This window comes from Silurus aristotelis (genome assembly GCF_946808225.1).
Source record: "Silurus aristotelis genome assembly, chromosome: 21".
Taxonomy (NCBI): domain Eukaryota; kingdom Metazoa; phylum Chordata; class Actinopteri; order Siluriformes; family Siluridae; genus Silurus; species Silurus aristotelis.
In genome coordinates, this window is record NC_139594.1 from 3,396,572 (window position 1) to 3,419,071 (window position 22,500).

At 40.8% G+C, this 22,500-nt stretch overlaps 1 protein-coding gene across 4 annotated transcripts in view; it reads left to right on the forward strand.

Moving 5' to 3' along the window:
- Window positions 1–22,500, forward strand: part of kcnt2b (potassium sodium-activated channel subfamily T member 2b) — a 126,212-nt gene that overhangs the window by 25,347 nt on the left and 78,365 nt on the right. For all 4 annotated transcript variants that reach the window (XM_083524347.1, XM_083524345.1, XM_083524348.1 and 1 more), the window contains 6 exons: window positions 10,771–10,850; window positions 11,147–11,246; window positions 12,864–12,917; window positions 15,451–15,499; window positions 15,890–15,949; window positions 20,367–20,441. In XM_083524347.1, the coding sequence (XP_083380473.1) occupies window positions 10,771–10,850; window positions 11,147–11,246; window positions 12,864–12,917; window positions 15,451–15,499; window positions 15,890–15,949; window positions 20,367–20,441 (418 nt within the window). The remainder of the gene's footprint in view (window positions 1–10,770; window positions 10,851–11,146; window positions 11,247–12,863; window positions 12,918–15,450; window positions 15,500–15,889; window positions 15,950–20,366; window positions 20,442–22,500) is intronic.

Genomic DNA, 22,500 nt, shown 5'->3' on the forward strand with positions numbered 1-22,500 from the left:
TGGTGCTTCTCCACCTTCCACTAAAAGATGAACCACAGGTGCTCAATAGGGTTCAGGTCTGGATACATGTACAGTAAAAAACACTAGATTGGATAGACACAATGTGACACAAAAATAGCTGGCAACAAAAGTGAGTACACCCGAAGTAAAAAAAAAGCAGTAAGCTAATAGGTTTGTGTGGTGGGCGTGTCCTATGATATCACGCATTGGCCAAACAGCTGTGCATCCTGTAACCTGTTCTATTCATCATGTTTTGTCTGCTTGACAGGACCATACAAATTTGTGTATCTTGTATTAGAGCAGGTAAAATTTGGTGCTTTGAGTACAATTCTCTCATACTGACCACTGGATGTTCAACATGGCACCTCATGGCCTCAAAGAGTCTCTGAGGATTTAAGAATTAGAATTGTTGCTCTGCCGCGGCTGTAAAAAGATCAGTATCACCCTGACACTGAGTAACAGTACAGTGATCAGGGTCATACAGAGGTTTTTCAAGACGGGTTCCATTCGGAACAGACCTCACAAGGGTCCATCAAAGAAGTCGAGTCCTCATGCTGTGAATCAGGTGCAGAACTTGCTTCAAAAAACAAAGGCATGAGTGCTGCAGCAGTGCTTTAGAGGCTGCAGAAGCGGAAGGTCCGCTTGTCAGTGCTCAGACCATACGGCGTATTCTGCAACAAGTCGGTTTGCATGAAGGAGCTTCTGAAGCTGGCTCACAAGAAAGTCAAACAGCTTGCTGAAGACAACCTGTCCAAGAGCATGAATTACTGGAACCATGTTCTTTGGTCTGATGAGACTAAGATAAACTTGTTTGGCTCAGATGGTCTCCAGCATGTGTGGTGACGCCCTTGTGAGGAGTACCAAGAAAATTGTGTCGTGCCTACAGTCAAGCATGGTGGTGGTAGCATCATGGTCTGGGGCTGAATGAGTGCTGCTGGTACTGGGGAGCTGCGGTTCATTGAGGGAAACATGGATTACAACATGTACTGTGACTTTCTTAAGCAGAACATGATGCGCTTCCTTCAGAAACTGGGCCAAATGGCAGTTTTCCAACATAACAACAAATCCAAACACACCACCAAGATGACAACTGCCCTGCTGAGGAAGGTGAAGGTGATGAAGTGGCCAATGTCTCCAGACCTGTACCATATTGAGCACCTGTGGGGATCCTCAAGCAGAAAGTTAATAAGCGCTCTGTGATGTCATTATGGAGGAGTGGAAGAGGATCCCAGCAACAACCTGTGCAGCTCTGGTGAATTCCATGCCCAGGAGTGTTAAGGCAGTGCTGGATTACAATGGTGTTCACACTAAATATTCACACTTTGGACACTTTTTGACATGTTCACTTATGGTGTACTCACTTTTGTTGCCAGTTGTTTAGACAATAATGGCTGTATGTTGTTATTCCTAAAGGACAGTAAATCTGTACTGCTATACAAGCTGCATATTGATACTCTAAAATATATCCAACTTTTTGTAGTATTGTCCCTAGAGAAGATACTAAAATGGTTTCTAAATGTGAGGGGTGTACTTACTTTTGTGAGATACTGCATATCTGATCTATTGTTGGCATTCCCATGTTTAATTATATGTCGTTGTAACTGAGTTAGCGCCCCCCACTGTCAGTAACATAACTGGAATTGATAAACGCTTCATAAACATAAATGTGTTCAATACAAGCTAAACATATTACTTCATGTGTATCAGGGTGTAGATGATTTCCATCAAAATGCTAAAAGATGCAAGATTCGGGGGATTTTCTAAGACTTGCTGCAAGCATCTTGCCTGAGAACATTTTGTACAGCGGGTTGTTCTTCACTCTTCCTCAAGCAAACGAATGAATTGCATCACTGAGAGTGTCAGAGACAATTCAAGTCCCTAATCTGCACAATGCACTTTAAATTATAATGACACTAATGGTGGTGGTTTGGGATGCAGATGGAGTATTCTTGACTCACGCATTCTCGGTAGTACAGAAATGTCAAAGACTGGTTAGATTTTAATGTGGCTGTCTGATCATTGTGTCTGTCTGATCGTGTGGTTTTCACTGTGCCTGTCTGATCCCAGTGGTGGGCGGTCAGGGCCAGCAAAGCCTTCTCTGCTGGCCTAAACACTATCAGAAGCACTGAACTACATTTACAACCTAAATTCTAATATTTGTTCCATGAAATTGTATTCATTTATTTCCAACAGTTTATGTTCTTCATTTCGTAACATTTATGTTACAGTTCGACTGACAAAACACGTGTGTAGCTCTGCACATGTTAATACATCTGAGTTAGACTTTTATATGCCTACAGAGGAAGAGAAATTTATTTGGTCTCGGACATACTTAAAATCCATTTTGAAGAAAAGCTAGACATGGTGAGGAGATCAGCCAACCCCGAAGCTAGCTAGTGTGTCTCGGCCCGGAAAGGGATTGTTCTCCACTTCCAGACCAGTGAATACAAGCGGTACCACTGGATTACAGCCTCTAAGGAGCAGCGCACTAGTGATCTATCTGATTTAGTGCCTTTCACTGTGCCTGTCTAATCCAATGTCTCTTACAGTGCCTGTTTGATCCAGTGTCTCACACTTTGGCTGTCTAATCCATTGTCTAACACTCTGGCTGTCTAATCCAGTGTCTTGCACACTGGATGTCTGATCCACTGTCTTTCACTGTGTCTACCTGATACAGCGTCTCTAACTGTGGCTGTCTAATTCAGTATCTCACACTCTGGAGGTCTGATCCAGTGTCCTGCACATTGGCTGTCTAAGCCACTGTCTTGCACTCTAGTGGTCTGATCCAGTGCCTTTCACAGTGATTACCTGATACAGAGTCTCTCACTGTGGCTGTCTAATACAGTATCTCATACACTGGCTGTCTGATCCACTGTCTTGCACTCTAGTGGTCTGATCCAGTGTTTCACACACTGGCTGTCTGATCCAGTGTTTCGCATACTGGCTGTTCGATTCAGTGTTTTTCATCTGTGGCTGTCTGATATAGAGTCTCCAGCAATATCTCTGTCTGATCTGGTGTTTCTCACGGTGACTAATGTACAGTATCTGATCTCTTTTAATGTGAATGTCTGATCCAGTGTCTCTCACTCTGGCTGTCTAATACAGTGTCTTTCACTGGAATCAAATGATTAGTATGCTTGTTAGTATGCTAGTGAGATCCATGAGTAGGGAATAAAAAGACATAGCAGGCTGAGGGCTTCATCCACTGTCACTCAGTGTGATTGTAAAAAACAAGTCTAAAATGTATTTTATTTAAAATGTAAATTATATTAAATTGATCACTTACCTGTTTTCAAAAATATTCCAAATTCCACCAGTGATTTCCATGAATTGGCTTTCATCCTTGGTTTATTTAATTTCAATCCAAGTCAAGTCAAGTCAAGTTTATTTCTATAGCGCTTTTCACAACAGCAGCTTTACAGAAATCAACAGTTAAGGTGAATGGTGTGTATTTATCCCTGATGAGCAGCCGTGGCGACTGTGGCAAGGAAAAACTCCCTTAGATGTTATGAGGAAGAAACCTTGAGAGGAACCAGACTCAAAAGGGGAACCCATCCTCATTTGGGTGACAATCCAAACTACAGAATAAATAAGTCAATAATTGCTAAATTAAAGCAAGGAAATGGATCGGTGTGTTGATTAAATCTGGTTTTAATGTTACACTTAACCTGTTTTTTTCTTTGTGGGATCCAATGATCATGTAGATCATTTCTGTGCTTTCTTGCAGTGGTTTAATAACTTGTAAAATATCTGTAAATATTCTAAATGCATGCTGTAATGGTCTCATAATCATTATGAAATATTTCAAAATAATCTTTAATGAAAGTTTATATGCATAGAACTAGAATATATTTACTAAAGTATTAGGACACCTGACCTTTTACATTCAAACATGGTTCTTCTCCAAACTGTTATAACAGAGTTGGAGGCACACAATTGTTTAGGACATCTTTGGATGCTGTAGGATGAAATTTGTCCTTCACTTGCACTAGGAGACCCAAACCTCTTTCAGCATGACAATGCCCCTGTCACAAAGCCAGCTCCATGAAGATCTGCATTACATGAGTTGGAGTGGAAGATGTCCTCCTATAGACCTCTGATTCTCAACCCTATTGAACGCCTTTGGGACAAATTGTAACTCTGACTGCACCCCAGACCTCCTCACCTCACCTACATCAGTGCATAACTTTACCAAATCTCCACAAGCACACTCCAAAATTTAGTGGAACATCTTTCCAAAAGAGTGGAGGTTATTTTAACAGTACATAGGGGCCTAAATGTTGAATGGGATGTTATATATAGCAATACAGAGCTTCCATCCTTTTTTGGAATGTGTCCTGAAGTCTTCTTTTCGAAAGTGCGTCAAGCACCTTCTGCGATTAGCGACCGATTTCTGCAACAGTGTCAACGGCGACCTTTAAGCTTCATCTTCAGGAAGAGGACAAAGTCTGTGGGAGGCAAATCTGGCATGTAGGGTGGGTGAGGAAGTGAGATCATGTGAATTGTTCTCCTACGATCATTATGCACAAGTTGCTGAATGGTATCATTTTCAGGGGTTGAGCTCATCCAAGGATTTTCTGATCTCTAATTGTCTTCCAGTGATGCTCTTCCGCTCGAAACATCTCAAATGACTCGTTGCAGCATCACCGATTGTCAAACATATGTCATGTCAAACGTCTCTGTGAAAGATTTGCCTAGTTTCATGTTTTCTCTTTAGTTCTAAATTTCTGTCTATGATGAAATCGCAGACTTTATATACAGAGATCCCAGAAAGACGTGGTACCGCACGTGGTCAGAATAGCACCAGTTAACACCATTAATCTTGAAACTTTTCCATACCAGCTCGTATATGAAGTGCGTAGAGATCCATCACCTTGCTTTGCATGGCTTTAATATGAATGTCTCTTTCTCATCCTCCACTTTTGTGCACTTGAGCGGTGCATCGTGGGCCGTAGTCAATTCCGCCGATAAAACATTCGTATTCCATTGATGTCTAATGGGTTTGTCAGAGCGTCGCTCATTTAAAGAATAACAGCGCACTTTAAAGCTGAGAATAACTTCACTGTGTTGAAAATGCACGCTCATCGCTCTTACCTGCTCAGATGTTCTTTTTCATCACCTCTTGCTTTCAGACTTGATCTCGACAAAAGAGCTCCCCGCCCGCGCAGGACGCCGCATCCTTAAATAAGACCTTAAGTGTTTTCAAGAGGGTTTAATCCTGAATAAACTCTCTGTTTGAGTCAGATATAATGTCTAATTAAACATCTCTCATACATTATATATCTACCTGAGCATGAGAATGCTAGTCGATTTTTTTTTTTTTTTACATATCCACATGTAGTCCCCATTTGCTGTTATAATGAGCTCCACTTTTCTGGGAAGATGTTCCACTAGATTTTGTGGAGATTGTAGTATGCAGGATGTAGGTCTGGAGGCCTGGGGTGCAGTCCAAAAATTAGCAATACAGACCTAGCTGTTTGCAATACACTGGTAGCTGCTCCGTTAACAACCAATCAGTTAAACTTTAGCCAGCTAGCTATGTTTAATAGCTTATTTTATAGCTGGACTTGTGTTTTGCTAACATTAATTTTTCTTCACAATGTTGCGTAGCGTATTCAATAGCAACCCAACCGAGCTATGCTTAGTTTGTAATTTATTCCAGTGGGTTTAAATCGAAAATCCCAGAGATCCTAGAGAGACGTGAAATTAAATGAACAACCTGAGGAGTGGTCATGCTAGCACATCTTCGAGTCTTAGCATTTCTAACACACACACAAACCTGCAAATGCATGTGTGGATAAGACTAAGGTAGAAATTGAATTGTCTCTTAATGGAGAAGACAGGGTTTAGATTAGCACGTGTGTATGCATGTATCGGACACCTCCTAATCCAGAAACAACCTTTTATCGTCATTGTTGTTTCTTTTAGAATACAATATACACGATATCGACAAACGTTTTGGGACACCAGACTTTCACTCCTATGTGGTTCTTAACAAATTGTTAGCATACAGTTGGAGGCACACAATTGTATAGTATCTTAAGATGCTCTAGCATGAAATTTTCCCTTCACTTGAACTTGAAGATCCAAACCTGTTCCAGCCAGCTCCATGAACAGATGCTTTACAAGGGTTGGAGTGGAAGATCTCCTGCTATAGACCTCCAACCCTGATGCACACCTTTAGGATTCATTTGAATACTGACTGCACCCCAGGCCTCCTCACTTCACTTAGATAAAGTACCTGATGTCATGAACACCATGATGTTATATTAGAATGGGAGGAAAGACAGAAACATTGCCATCAGGAGGATTGTGTTCCTCTGAGCACTTGCGCCTTCATTTCCTTTTCGAATTAATGATCATAATGAGTTTCTAATGTGCTGTTCCCGCTACTGTCTGCTCAGACCGGAGCTAACACGTCAGCTCGAACGTCACGCAATGGTTTGGCTTTTAATTGGCTGAAGATTTCATTTAGGGGTCTCCTTGCACTCTCGAGTAAAAAAGCTTCTTCTGGAGAGTTGAAATGGCACTCTGAAGGGCTTTCCCTCAGACCAGTGGAGAGGTAGAAGGGCTCTTGACTGGGATTTTGGTGTAACAGATGAAGGTGGGAGTGAAATTCAGTAGTGGAAAAAGAGACACATTGACAATGCACACGGTTTCCAGAGAGTTCCTTCTAAATTCTCCAGCGCACAGGTATTGATATTCAGCCCAGATGCATGTTCTGCACGGAGTCTGAAACCGAGTTCAATTAGTTGGAGGGTCGGGTCAATATAACAATGCAGGCCGGTCATCATAAATTCAATAAACCGTAGTGAATAATCGTTTTATTTCATCAGCTGAATGAAGTTTGAGTTAATGAGCTCTGTGGCATCAGTCAATAAGCAGAAGCCTGAGATTTTTTATTTATTTATTTTTTGCATTCGCCAATAATATGAACAGTGGCTTATCCAGGAATCTGCTTCGTTTCATGAGGAAATATAGTAATTAAATCATAAAATGATCAGGGCTGCAACTATCACAGGCACTCTTTGTATATGTTATAGATGTGCAAATGATAATAGTGTACGAAAAAAACACATAACAAATATAACAAAGTATAAAATATAAGAATATAAAAAAGTGAAAACAAATTAGTCTGTCTTAACACATGACTAACTTCAGTGAGAAATATACTTATATTTAAATCTACATTGTAAGGCTAAAGGTTCCTGCTCCTGTACACTAGCTTCATGAAGATCTGCTTTCCATGGGTTGAAAGTGGGTGGAAGATCTCCTGTTATAGAGCTCTAAACCCCTATTGAACACCTTTGGAATTAATATTTCACGCTGACTGCACCCCAGGCCTCTGCAACGGTGTCAAAACCGACTTTTGAGCCGGAGATTCATCTTCGGGAAGAGGGTGATGTCCGCAGGAGGCAAATCTGGCAGGTAGGGTGGGTGTGGGAGTGAGATCATGTGAATCACTCTCTGACAATCAACATGCACAAGTTGCTGAATGTTTTGACATTTTTCAGAGGTTGAGTTTGTCCAAAACACCTCGTACGACTCGTGGCATCATCGCCGTATGTCAAACGTATGTGATGTCAAACGCCTCTGTGGCAGATGTGCCCAGTTTCAGGCATAACATCACGGTTTCTTTTTCTGTTCTAACTGGCGTATTAACGAGTGGTCAGAATAGCACCAGTTACACCATTAGTCTCGAAACTTTTTCACACCACCTCGTATGTCTTTCCATTTCCCCTTCTTGGATTCCGGACACACTATCCGCATTTTGAATTTCGGATCTCAGGACAGTGAGGCCTCTTGTTTTTCGATCGCAATTGACTGACCACATGTTCCGCTATAATAATAATCAACTTACCTCTGTTTAGCTCCACATTGCCGAGGACCCTCTGTAATCCGCCGCAGAGTGCGCAGGTCCACTCGTTGCCCTTGTTTCCGGATTTGATTACCATAATCATTCCAAATTAGCGAGCCGCTTTCACCAAGGGAGCGTCAGACAGGGATCCCTGTGCTTAATTAAAAGGTTTATTCGGCGGACTTCTGTAATGCTGCCTGTCCTGTCTGACTGAGAACAATTACGCTCACGGCTAATTAGCTACAAATGATTTAGCATCGTAATGACGAGGCTACAGATTAAGGTTAATGATTGTAATGGCAGAGGTGCTGCAGAAGGGACTCTTTTTTTCGAAACACAATGCTGCAGTGACAGCTAGCATGACGATCCAATTTATTTTGGGGGCGGCATTTCTTCCATGATTTTTCTCACACACACACACACACACACACACACACACACACACACACACACACACACACACACACACACACACACACACACTTTGTACTGCTGCTGTGATGCTCTTATCACAGTTATTGTTCTCAGTCGACATCATTTGCAAATGATTCAACATAAAAAGACATCCAAAATTGTTCTAACAACTGAATGTCTCTCACTAACTTGTGTGTGTGTGTGTGTGTGTGTGTGTGTGTGTGTGTGTGTGTGTGTGTGTGTGTGTGTGTGTGTGTGTGTACATGACTGAGCCAGGGATGCTCTCTGTCACCATAGCAACAAGTCTCTGTATTGTGTGGGTGAGATTAAAGGGAGTAGGAATTAGGAAGCATGTGTCCATGCTGACTGTCATGTCCGGGTCACAGACTCATGCAAAATTGATAGGGTTTTTTTTTTTCATCTGCTATCACTGGATAGGAAAGTTTTGTTTATATTGATTAATTTTTGTTTGTTTGGTTTTTGAAAGACCATCTTTCTTCATAATCTCTATCACGTCAGTAGTCTAAATTGCTCCTTCATTATATGGACGGAAGTTTGTGGACCCCTGACTATAAGATTTCCTATGCCCTGTTGGAGCACTCCATTTGCTGCTATAGTAAGATCCACTCTTCTCAGAAGATGTTCCACCAGATTTTGTTTAAACTTTGTTTAGGAAAGTCAGGTACTACAGGTGAGGTGAGGAGACCTGGGGTGCAGTCAGTATGAAAAATCCTTCCCAAAGATATTCAGGGTTGGAGCTCTATAGCAGGAGATCTTCTACTCAAACTCATGGAAAGCAGATCTTCAAAGAGCTGGCTTTTGTGTTATGCTGGAACAGGTTGGGTCTCTTAGTTCAAGTGAAGGGAAAATGTCATGCTTCCAAAGGCATCAGATGGTGTCCCAATACTTTTGAACTGATAGTGAAGATGTTCTTCATTCACACAAACATCGCAATGATTTGCTTTACTTCATGGTGCCACGTGCCATCTGGGATCTATCATGTAATAGATCAGACAGGATCCAAACACGCTTTAATACATACAAGCAAAAATCACGATCTAAAGGAAAGAGCAAAGTGAAGTCAGAGCATAGGGAATCACAGCACAGGCCTGAGGATCATCCGGAGAACAAACCAAGGAACCATCATCCGGCGTAAATGAGGCTGTAACAGTTGGCAAGATTTCGCACTGAATGAACGTTCTTTGGCCGTTTGTAGGGGAGGCTCAGGAAGGGAATGGCAGAGGGTTAGAGGTTAGAGATTGTGTTTCCTTAAGGACCATTATTACTGATGCACCACCCGCTAAACTGGACAGGTAAAATACAGAAGATGCTGCCGAATGAAAAATGGAGGAACGGAGAGAGGGGGAGAAGATACATATGGAGTTTCCATATGACCACCACATGGGTTTTCACCCCATAAAAAGAAAGATTGCTAATTACGCCTTTTTTTCTCGCAATTACGACTTTTTTCCCGCAATTCATGTGGCCCGCTGTGAGTTTGTTTGATTCCATTTGAACATTTCTTTTTTAACCTATGGGTGATTTTTTCCTTCTGTACAGCATTTTTACTTTCTCCACTGTCCACAAAGTGCTGTACACTTTTTGTTGGTGGTGTTGCTGTCGCTGCTACTACTGTTGTGGTGTTGCTGTTGCAATGGTTATTGTTGGTGGTGTTGTTGATGCTGCAACTTTTGTTTTGTGCTGCTGCTATTGTTGTTGTTGGTGGTAGTGGTGTTGTTACTGTTGCTGCTACTATCTATTGTTGTTGTAGTCTTGCTCCTATTATTGTTCTTGTTGCTGGTGGTGGTGGTGTTACTTTTGCTGCTACTGTTTTTGTTGTTTTGTTTGGTGGCGGTGTGGTGTTGCTGTTGCCTCTACTATTGTTGCTCGTGTTGTTGTTATTGCTGCTGCTACCGTTGTTGCCGCATCTGCCTCTGCAGTTCTTTTGTGTTCCTGCTATCGCTCGAATAAAAAGCAGAAGCTCTAGATCATTGTGCAAAGAGAATATTGAGAATAAATCGAGCTGTAAATACGTTGCGGTTGTCACCGCGTTGCCGTGCCGCTGTACCGCTGTGTGCGTGCACAAGTCACCCCGTACCGCACAAATATCTCCGGTAGAGGTGTGTTAATCCAGGCCCCAGGGCAGTGAAGGATCATGGGGAACGGAGCGAAGGCAGCAATCAGCGACTCTGCTGGAGGTCTGAGATTCGGAAGGATTCTTATTCCTTCATGTTTAAGTGGCAGAAAACAACGAGGCGTGTGTGTGCCAAGAGTAAAGAGGACATCATTTCCTCTCAGTCATTACGCTTTACCATGCGCGCACACACACACACACACACACACACACACACACACACACACACACAGTGCACTTTGCTCTAATTTACACCTTGTTAAATTGCCGAAGTAGATATTTCACCTCCACGCATGCTACCTCTATTTCTCCACCTTCACACACTTCATTATTTATTTATTTTCTTTTTTCTTTTCCTCCACAGAGTCCAGGTAGAGTTCTACGTCAACGAGAACACCTTTAAAGAACGTCTGAAGCTCTTCTTCATCAAAAACCAGCGATCCAGTGAGTTCTCCACATCCATCCGTTCCTCATCTCTCTCGCTTTAACCTGAACCCGCCGTCGCTTCTGCTCTTTTTTTTCTGTTTTCTGTCTGGTCTGTTTTTTTGTTGTGGAGTGCAGTGAGCTGTATCAGTGGCTATCTGGGCTCTTGACTGTGTCAGTCGCTCTTGTGGATGTTTGATGTGCTACACGCTGGTGTAAGTACACCTCAGGGATCTCTGGTGTTGTTACTCTCTCCCTTTCGTTCATTCTTTCCTTTCTTTTTCCGATCTGATGGGCGTCTCTGCCTGTCCCTGCAGGTCTGAGAGTTCGCCTCTTCAACTTCTTCCTGAAGGTGCTGAGCTGCCTGCTATACATCGTCCGAGTGCTCCTGGATGATCCACGTGAGCAGAGGGACTGGTGAGAGGGAGTGTGTGTGTGTGTGTGTGTGTGTGTGTGTGTGTGTGTGTGTGTGTGTGTGTGTGTGTGTGTGTGTGTGAGAGAAATACATAATAAAACATAATTACTAGCCTCAAAGTTGATTATACTCCTATAAAAGCATGTCCCAGCAACTTCTGGCCTGTTTGTTTTTCTTCCTTTTATTATTAATACGAGAAAATAAGACAAAGCGGAGAAAAAAAACCCACAAAACCCCACTGTTTTAAAATGTTTGAGAACTTAACCCCTGACTGTTTCAAAGAACTGACACTGGAGACTCCTTCCATATGTATATATATATATACACACACTGATCAGGCATAACATTATAACATTATGAAGTGAAGAACACTGATGATCTCTTCATCATGGCACCTGTTAGTGGCTGGATTTATTTATTAGGCAGCAAGTGAACATTTTGTCCTCAAATTGAATGTGTTAGAAGCAGGACAAATGGGCGAGCGTAAGGAATCAAGCGAGTTTGATAAATTGTGACTTGGCCAGAGGATTTCCAAAACTGCAGCTCTTGTGGGATGTTCCTGGTCTGCAGTGGTCAGAATCTATTAAAAGTACTCCAAGGAAGGAACAGTGGTGAACCGGCGACAGGGTCGTAGACTGCCGATGCTCATTGATGCACGTAGGGAGCGAAGGCTGGTCCGTGTGGTTCGATCCAGCAGACGAGATCCTGTAGCTCAAACTGCTGAAGAAGTTCATGCTGTTAATGATCGATGGGTCACGACTGTTTTGGCAGACCAACACAAAATTAGGCAGGTGGTCATAAACGTATGCCTGATCGGTGTTTGTGTGTGTCAACAAGCCAACAGGTTCACAAAGATCAAAATGTACACTATTTGGACAAAAGTTTGTGGACACCTGATTGGAGCGTAAGGTTTGTGCTTTTTGAACATCTACATTCCACATTGAGTTCCCATTCTCTTTTATAGCAACCTGCACTCTTCTGGGAAGATGTTCCACTACATTTTTTGGAGATTTGTGTGAGATTTAATACATTGTTGGTAAAGTCAGGTAGTGATGTAGGTGAGGTGAGGAGGCCTCGGATGCAGTCGGTGTGACAAATCCATCCCCAAGGTGTTCACTAGTGTTGGAGCTCTATAGCAGGAGATCTTAAACTTCAAACCATGGAAAGCTGATCTTCATGGATCTGTTTTTGTTTGGTTTGGAGGTTTGGATCTTTTAGTTCAAGTGAAGGTCATACGGTTCACATATGAGTTAAGAACTTGTGTAAATGAAGGTGGATGATGCAGATGATGAGTTAGTGTGTGTGTGTGTGTGTGTGTGTGTGTGAGAGAGAGAGAGAGAGAGAGAGAGAGAGAGAGAGAGAGAGAGAGAGAGGTAGCAGTGGTGGTGTGTGAGCATGGCAACATGAGGGCAGATCAGAACGAGATCAAAGGATCCCAAGGGATTCGGGCAGCAAAGAAGAGACGGAGCGAAGAGAGAAAAAAAATAGAGAGAATGATTTATAGAAGCTTAAATATCAGTATTGAGCGCAAGCTGCTGGGCCTTTTGTCATTTATCTGAGTTTGTGTGTGTGTGTGTGTGTGTGTGTGTGTGTGTGTGTGTGTGTGTGTTTCTCTACAGCCCTGGATGTCTCAGACAGAATGCATCTGCACAAAATAAAAGCCACTTTGACTGGTAAGTGCGTGCAACTTGAGGGTGGAAAAAAAATTCGACCGGATCAGCGATCCTTATTTCATGATACAGCAAAAAAACAACAACTAATAAATAACTAAATAAATAAATTAAACACCACTATTGACTTGTCTTTTGTTTCCTGGAAGGACCAGCAAACTGTACGCCGCTGGCGTTTTCATTGCATCAGCATGAGGACCAAGTTATGCTCCCCAATTCTCTGAACAGTGTGTGTGTGTGTGTGTGTGTGTGTGTGTGTGTGTGTGTGTGTGTGTGTGTGTGTGTGTGTGTGTGTGAGAGATCGGACACGAATAGCGGGAAAACTCGCCGTGCCCTCGACCTCAGCGTTTCGATTTTATCGACGTCAGGAGGAGGGACTCTGAGCTTATAATATAATGAAAGGTTATATTTAGGCAAGATGTTGTCCCTGGTGCTCTGCGGTTTTTAATAAGAGAACGTAGCCGTGTGTGTGTTTTTGTGTGTGTGTTTACGCACGGTCACAACCCATCAAGCTGTCTCTCGCAGCGTGCTTTTGTGCACCTCATTTATTTACCGAGCTGACGAGACAGCTGTTCGCTTTGAATAACGAGGGAAATTGTTCGAACCGTCCGCAACTAAAATCTTACGGCTTAAATGACAATTCTCGATTGTGGCTTCACACACTTTTGGATCCACAGGGAACGCATTCTGTTTCGGGTTTTAACATTACAGATGTTCTCCGAGTTCAATTTTCGGATCTTATGATGACGATACCGTTAAGACAAAATTGTGCGGATATTTTCGGAGTAAGAACGGGAGCTTTGAGGATGGATTTGAACTGTAGTTAATGTCAACAGTCTGCTACACTGACTCAGGACTACAGTTTGATCACCATCACTGTACCCCGCAACATCGTTTATCTGCAATAAATGGACATTCGGTGGAACCTAGATGAGGATGAGGTTCCCTCTTGAGTCTGGTTCCTCTCAAGGTTTCTTCCTTATGTCGTCTCAGGGAGTTTTTTTCCTTCACCACAGTTGCCACCGGCTTTTTTTATCAGGGACAAACTTACACTTATAAAGAACATATAAAGTTTTTTATCACCACATTATCTGTGTAAAGCTGCTTTGAGACAATGTTCATTATTAAAAGCGTAATACAAATAAAAATGAATTTAATAAAAATTTAAGTTAGCAGGATACTGTACGCATTGCCCTCCACTCGTGAACCCGTATCTACTATACTGCATAGTTTATGCATAAAGATACAGTAAATTGCTGTTTTGTTAAATTATGTACTGTCATTTGTTCACTTATTAAATAATCACAGTAGACCACCCCAAACTATTCACCATTCTTTAAGATTCCTGGGACAGTTTTTGCTCTACCAGAAGAACTTGTGTATGATGGAGAACAGGAGTGAAGATCTGATCAGACTCCCTCACCCCCACACTCACATTCGGAAGAGAAAGCTTAATGATTTGGGGTTGTTTTGGAGCAGGGAATGCTGAAAATGTATTCCCAAAAGTGAAAGAAATCCTGGACCAACATGGCTCCTATTGCACACTTGAACACTATGCGATTTTGTCTGGACTGTTGATCATTGGAAGCGACTTCACTGTGCAGCAAAGTGTTTTATCTGAACGTTTGGAGAACCGAACTGTCCGGATACCGAGAGTGTGTAAAGCTGCTGTGGAGAATTTTTTCATTGAAACGTTTATAGATAGTTGATAAACTCCAATCAGATATTCATTATCGAGTGGCTCAGCTGATTTGCGCCCACTAGGTCTCATTACACCCTATATGTTTTCTCTAACAGACTATTATCATGAATGAATACATTTGTTTGTATTTCTGGTTTGATACAAACCTTGATGGTACCAGTTTTAGTAGAGACTGCTGCTTCCTAACGAAAGTTTGACCTTCTTAAAAAATGTAATACAAAACATCAAAAAATGTGAAGTTCTCTCATGAAACTCCGTGTGCATGCTGATTGGTTTCTTGATGCCAGTGCCCTCTTGATGTCAGGCACGCCTCTCTGACTATGCAAATCGAATCATCTCGCTAAACTAGCCGGGCATGGTCTCTGCATACGTTATTCTAATTTCTGTTCCACATCTTCACGTCCTCCTGCTGTAACACCGAACCTACCTACACGCCAATCTCATCACTTGCAATCTTCATTCTGAGAGCTGTCGTGACTGAAATAGTTTTGCCTATTCGTGTAAAAAAAATTACAATCTCAATAGACTGTACAATCGTAGCATTTTCCAGTTGAAAGATCGTATCTTGGGATGATTGAGACACATTGTAATACAATGCAATGCAAATTGCTAGCAAGGTTATTAGCTCGCTAGCAATAGTTATCTAGTTGTAAGTGTGTTACCTTCTAGTTTTTCATTTCTATTTTCTGCATAACTACTGTCCGAAGTCTTGAGTAGTTCTTCAACAGAAACAAGGCGACTTCCGGAAATTTCTGTCGTGTTCAATTTGCCTTGAAATGATGAACTGTGGGATGAACTTCATGTCCTCCAATAATGGCTTCTTTTTGCCACCAGGTCCCTCATTATCTGGGTGAACAGACCTCTGCCACTTTGGGCGCTTCAGGTCAGATCAGTTAACCTTTTTTCTTACACTCGAACCTACACACCCCTACACACACTTACACACCAATACTCACATACACACAACACGGAGCAGAAAGCTAGGTGATTACAGACCTATGTGGACAAATCGCACACAGCTTTCACAACTTAGAAACAGACCCAAACACACAAACGCATGCACACACACACACACACACACACACACACACACACACACACACACACACACACACACACACACACACACACACACAAAATGCTTTTGTATTGATTCTGCTTTTGGCCACTCGGTCCAGACATTTCACTGTAAGCACTTTTATTCCCGCCCACTGCTTCCTCCTACACTGTGTCTCTTTCCTTATTCCTCACTCTCTTACTTATCTCTCACCAGGTTCTCGTAGCTTTCATCAGCTTTTCAGAAACCATGTTGCTTGTGTACCTGAGCTACAAGGTAAGACCCACACATACAAGTGCAACACCCTGAAACCTCGCTTTACAACACAGTTACAGACTTTAACAGCTTACTGTAGATACGAATTTCCCGAAATAGGAGAAGAATTTTCTTTTTCTCTTTTTTGAATCGGGCATACTGTATATAGAGGTTTTTAAGGTATCCTAAGATTTGAAGAGCACTTAGCATAGACCAATGTTCATTTTAAACGTGGGGTCCACACAATTTTTTTGTGAGGGACGTGTCATTTTTTTCTTTCTTTAATGGAGGTCGGTCTGTAACAGAAAAGTGACTACTGGTATTATTGTGAAGATGATTTTAGATGCATTTATTATCCCTCCTAATTCTATTATTTTGTTCCACAACCTTATAGACAAATGAGCATCACTTTCTTAGAGATACTCTATATCACTTATTAAAATAACGTCATTACTATTGTAAAGAAATGTTTTTATGTTAGCTGCTATTGAAATCAAAATTGAATCCAACAAATAATTAGACTATGTTAATAACTAGAGGTTGACCGATTTTACCGATGCTGACAGCTAGGTTGAATCGAACTTGCCGATCACCGATTAATATTAATAAAGTATAAATGGATACTGAAAAAAAAAACAATATTGGTTTATGAAAATTTGCTAAATGAAATAAATATGAATATTTTATTGAATCAACATAATATATATGTAATAAATAATATAAGTAATAAATTATAAATAATATATATAATATAGCGCTCTCCATGCAGCGCGCAGTCTCACATGTAAAAACAATGGTGTCAGTGATTCGCTAACCATAGGGGGCGCTCTTGTAATGACCAGAAGTCAGAAAAACGAACGATATGGATTTTTGCCGATAGCCGAATGGTCCAGCGAACATCAGCGGCCCGACCTCTATTAATAACTAAGAGACATTTTAGTTTGAAAATCAAACTTTATTATCAAATACAGATATGATATCAGTAAAACATATATTTACAATTACATTTTCTAAGTATGTCTCTGGCATTGTTCAGAAGGCTGATCCAAATGTGAAGGTGGGCCGTAGTTTGGGACCCCTGTTTTTAGGCACTGTCTTTGAGTAATTACCTACAGATCCTTGGAATTACACTTTGAGAATACATGATTGGAATGAATTAACCTGGGTCACAGATTGCACACTAATTTCCTGTAATAAGACTTTCTAAGGACACTAATTGTCTTCTACTCTTCATCAAGACATGTCTAAAGATGGCCAACACATTAAGATATGTGGTAGAAGTAAAGATGGTGAAGGAACCAAACAATGGATGCCGAGGATGGAACTACCACACATTCCTGAAGCCTAGCTGACATGGAACCCCAAGACAATAGATGAGGACACCAAAATGAGACCTGAAAGTGGATATGAGGAGAATCCTGGAGTTCGTGGTTGACCGCTAGACCATGAGACACCAGAATTACTAGTGAATATTTGGATTAATTCATAGTAAATTAGAATTCAAGAGTGACTCTGATAGACCTTTAAAAAGTAGTCGTTGTGATTTCACCACTGATTGAACCCAAGAATCGAGTTCATTATATCACTGTGTATCACTGGCGCTTTGAATCTTAGCTTGCTTAGCTACCAGTGGTCTCCTGTGGGCTAAGAAAAAAGGTCAAACCTATGATGTTTAAAACATTACCCAGGGGAGCCTAGGTTAACCAGATCTCAGTGTAAGCTCTACATTATACTAATTATACTATATTGTGTTTGACATTCACTCTTCTGGGAAGGCTTTGTCTGCATTGTAAATGTCTGCAAGAGCTTCCAGCCCAATACCATTTGCCAGGTGGTTATGGCATGGCCAAGATTATAAATACTAAAAAATTAAAATCAGCATGGAAATGGACTGTACACCATCACTTCCTCTACATTTTTTCCATAGCACCCTGTTGCTTAATCAGTCTATCAGCCGATCGATGAGCGAGAACTCATTTACAATGCAGACAGTTCCATCAAGCAACATGAAATCGATCATCTCTTTTATGAAAAAGACGACCAGTTTGTACGACTGTTGTTATAAATCAGTGTCCTGCATTATATTCTCAACGAAAAAAAGCAGTCTCCTGCTGACCCACAGCATTTCCAGATGATTGGCAGCTCCATCTTACAAAACCCATGTGTCTGTGCACAGTCTTAGGTCAGGTTTAATTTTGCACCTCGAGGTGAGCACAAAATCTCTCCAGTCTTCAACAAGGGATCAAAGGAGAAGGAATCGCGAAAGAACGAGAGAGAAAAGAGACAGCTGTTCCAATCAGCTCTTTGTTTTCTGAGAGCCCTTGTGCTCGATGAGTGAGTGGAGGGGACTAAGCAGAGCAGAACAGGCATGTCCCCCAAGTCCTCTTCACAACCCCTCGATGATGCCATCCCTTTGATTTCTTACTTCTTCTTTGAAGTCCTTCACATTCTCTTCATCCCCTCCCTTGCTCTTTCTCTCTTTCAAGCTCTATTGATTTGTAAAGAACAAATCCTTTCTGCCCACGCTAAACGTGTGTGGGTCACAAATAATGCCACGGCCTCACCCTCCCTGCCCCGTGTCCGAAGTCCATTACCAAGAACATTTTTTTTCAAATTGTTTGAGTTAATACAGTTTTTTTCACAATGGGGAGCCTCACAGCTACAGGCTTCCTGGTTCAATCCTGAGTTCCAACCACTCCACAGAGTCCTCCTCATTTCCGTAAAGTTTTATTTTCACCTCCTAAAAATCCCTGTAGGTGGAAATTGTTCCCAGTTTGCTTGTGTATTAGGAATCTTCAAATTAAAATTTTGTCACATATACATTCATACAGCGTATGGCACAAAAATATAATAGAAAATACAATATAAAGATAAAAAATCTAAAGAGTAAAGTAACGTAAAAATAAATAAAATAAAGTAGAAAAATATATTTTGCGGTCCAATTTCCATCCGATTTAACACAATGCGATTCGATGGGAAAAATATGATGCAATTCGAATCGGGTACAAATAGTTCAATTTAATTTTTTCGGTTCAGCAAATTGTCTCTAGGTTACGCATGTAGCCCTATTTCCCTGAGTGAATGAGACGCTGCGTTGAAACCCTTTGGGAATGCCCCTGAATGTTCACGCTCTGAAATAATGTCTGTAATTGGACGCTTTTTCCGGTTTGTCTGAATTGTTGCAAAATTACAAATCCGTTACAAATCCGAAAACACAACGACAATTCAGACAAACCGGAAAAAGGGAGGTATAGTTTGTGAATGGAAACTTACTGATCATTGGACAAGACACCTGTCACTCAAGATATACAGGAAGTACAACAGTCTTTGTACAGAAATCGTTTGTTTCACTTTCAAGTATTTCAATTTGTGTAAATAAAATTTTCCCATCAGAAGTATTTTATTAACAAGAAAGTCGTCTTTGTTATTGTTCATTACAAGTCCAAAGATAATGTCCTTCACAGTGAAATTTCTTGGATAGAGAACCTTTAGGTAAAGCCAGTTATGGATATCAGACCATAAAGCATCTGAAGTAACAGTCTGCAGCAGGAGAAAGTTGGAACGTCTGTGTAAAAGTGTACAAACTAAATCTTTATGTGATGATATACTGCAGCATCTCCAACATCACTGCATATGAATGTCCTTCCTCAAAGTAGCTTTGAATTTATTCCAGTTTCTCCTTGCCAATCTTTACGTCTGTTATTTTATTATATTTAAAGGTGCACTAATCGAAATAAAATATAGTTTAAAGTAAACAGAGAACTTTACACATGTACAAGAAACAAAGTTATAAGATTTCATACTTCCTGTATATCTTGAATGACAGGTGTCTCGTCCAATGATCGGTAAGTTTTTCATTCACAAGCTATTTTGGATTTGTTATTTCGTTTTCGGGTTTGTTAATGTGTTTTGCACTTCTTGGCCACCGTATTACATTTATGTCAGTTATACAGCTGAGCAATTAAAGGTTGAAAGTTTTGCTCAAGGTCCCAATGGTGGCAGCTTGACGGTGCTGGGATTTGAACTCATGATGACAATCTGATCAGAAGTTTAACTATTTATACACTGAGCTAAAAACTTCCCTCATTTGGTTTCTGTCATTTATGTGCACAAAACTGAGTGAATTGTGCTGATGCTGGATGGTGGAGGAGAAATAAGTATTCACTTTAGTAGGTTTGATATTTCACTAAATTGACCCGGACGAATAGTTCATTCGCCACTTGTGAGACAAATCAGACCCCTGATTTAATTCATTAATTTCAAATTCCAGTGTTAAATGTATACCATTTTAATCTTATCACACAAAACTTCAATCTACTTTTTTAGGCATAATTTAAACCTTTTCATTGTATTTGTCATCTTTGTTTGTGTCTTTTTCCGCCATTGAGTAAAAATTCAACACAGACACACACTCTGACCTCTCACTTTTTGTTTCCAGGGCAACGTGTGGGAGCAAGTGTTGCGTGTCCCATTCATCCTGGAGATGATCAGTGCCGTCCCTTTCGTCATCACTGTGAGTTCTTTACCACACAATATAGCCTAAAGGGACGATTGGGACAAAATTATTGGGACTTTTCCTGCCATATTTGGTTCTTCACCAAACTGTTAGCACAAATTCGGGGGCGAGCATTGCAAACTTTCACTTCAACTTAGAGATCCAAACCTGTTTCAGCATGACAATGCACCTGTGCACAAAGCCAGCTCTATGACAATATGCTTCACATGGGTTGGAATGGAAGATCTCCTGCTATAGAGCTCCAACCCTATTGAACACCTTTGGGATGAATGTGAATGCTGACTGCACCCCAGGTCTTCTCACCTTCTCACCTACATCAGAACTTTACTAACACACATTTCTGTGAAGGAATCTCACACAAAATCTTTATAAAATGTGGAATGGGGATGTTCAGAAAGCGCCAGCGGTGGACAGTAATGACGTAAATGCAATTTGTTATTGTACTTAAGTTGCTTTTTGGCATATCTGTAATTTACTGAAGTATTTCGATTTGGGGAGATGTAACTGTAACTACATTTCAAAGTCAGATTTCTTACTACATTTTGCGAAATCACTCGTTCCTTTTTATTTACGAGGATAAAAACGTAACACGCAGTCACCAATCAGGATCGACGCACGCTCTGTTTTAAACGTGTTCTGATCGGCGCTTGGTGTATCTACTGATCACCAACATACAGTTCAACATCAGTTCAACATCAAGCAGAACATTTAGAGAGGAATAAATTATGATGAACTCCAGACTCGAACTCGCCACAATTTGCGTGATTTTTTTAAAGTAGTTGAAAAGAAGGTTTTGGGTTCATGATCATTGTGATAGAAATCAATCAGTGTTTGAGTCATTAATATCATTCTTTTAATAGATCAGTGTGCTGAGAGTCACATTCGAGTCTTTTCACATAAACTGAGGTGATTAAGTAAAAAATCATGTGATGAAAATAATAATAGGAACATTATAGTTATAATAAATCAGTACTTTGAATACTTAAGTACATTTAAAGGCAAAAACGTTTGTACTTTTACTCAAGTGACAGTTTAAATGGATACTTTTACTGGAGTCACATTTTACAGAGTGGATCTCTACTATACCTCAACTACATGTTTGTGTACTTCATCCACCAGTGGAAAGCACACACCACTGTTATAGTGAGGTGTCCACAAACTTTTGCCAATACAGTGTACTTCGGGTGTTCACACCGCCATTGAGGAGTGATTCTACCACTCTGTATAAGTAGATCATTGAGAGGTAGCAATGGGTTAGTAAAGTGTCAAGCCACCATGAGCTATCACAAAAGCTTCAACGTGCCTTCAAGTCTCAGTTGAGCTTTGCTGGAGAGATGAGCTCCACTATTTCCTCAGCTGGTTTAGAAAATGTGGTCTAACACATTTCTCATAAATCTCCATTTTCATAATCAGTTGGTTTAAGAGGTCATGAGTGTGAAGATCTCACCAGTTTCCTCCTTTTAAGACCATTACAGGTTTTACATGTTCTAATTCATAGGTATTTGGATTTTACGCTTATTATTTTACTATCAATAGATTGTTGTGATGCTCCCAGAACATACAGAGCTGCCAATGTTTCAAGTCCAACTACCGTGTAGGTCACTGGGAATTCATTAGTGACTGTCACTCACTCGATGCTTTAGTGATGTGTTCTTCTGTCTCATCTACTAAAAAGCTAATCTTAAAAAAAAAATCCACATAATGCAGCTCATAAAAACACTGGTAAAGCTTGATGTTCAGGAGAGGACAAGTCTCTTCTTTTTTTCCCCCTCTGAAATCTTAAATTATAGGCATCCACTTTCATTTGGATAGATCTAATAATCAAGTTTTATCAAAAATCCCACAGCGAAGCATTTGAGAAAAAAAACCCTTTAAAATCCCTGTAATGTGCATGCGTAAAATACCCCAAATGTGCTTTTTGAACATCCCATTTCACACTGAGGGTCCATTTTTAGTTATAATAGCCCCCGCTCCTCTGGGAAGATGTTCCACTAGATTTTGTGGAGATTTGTATGAGATTCATTCAAAGCACAAGGGTGTTAGTAAAGTCAGGTAC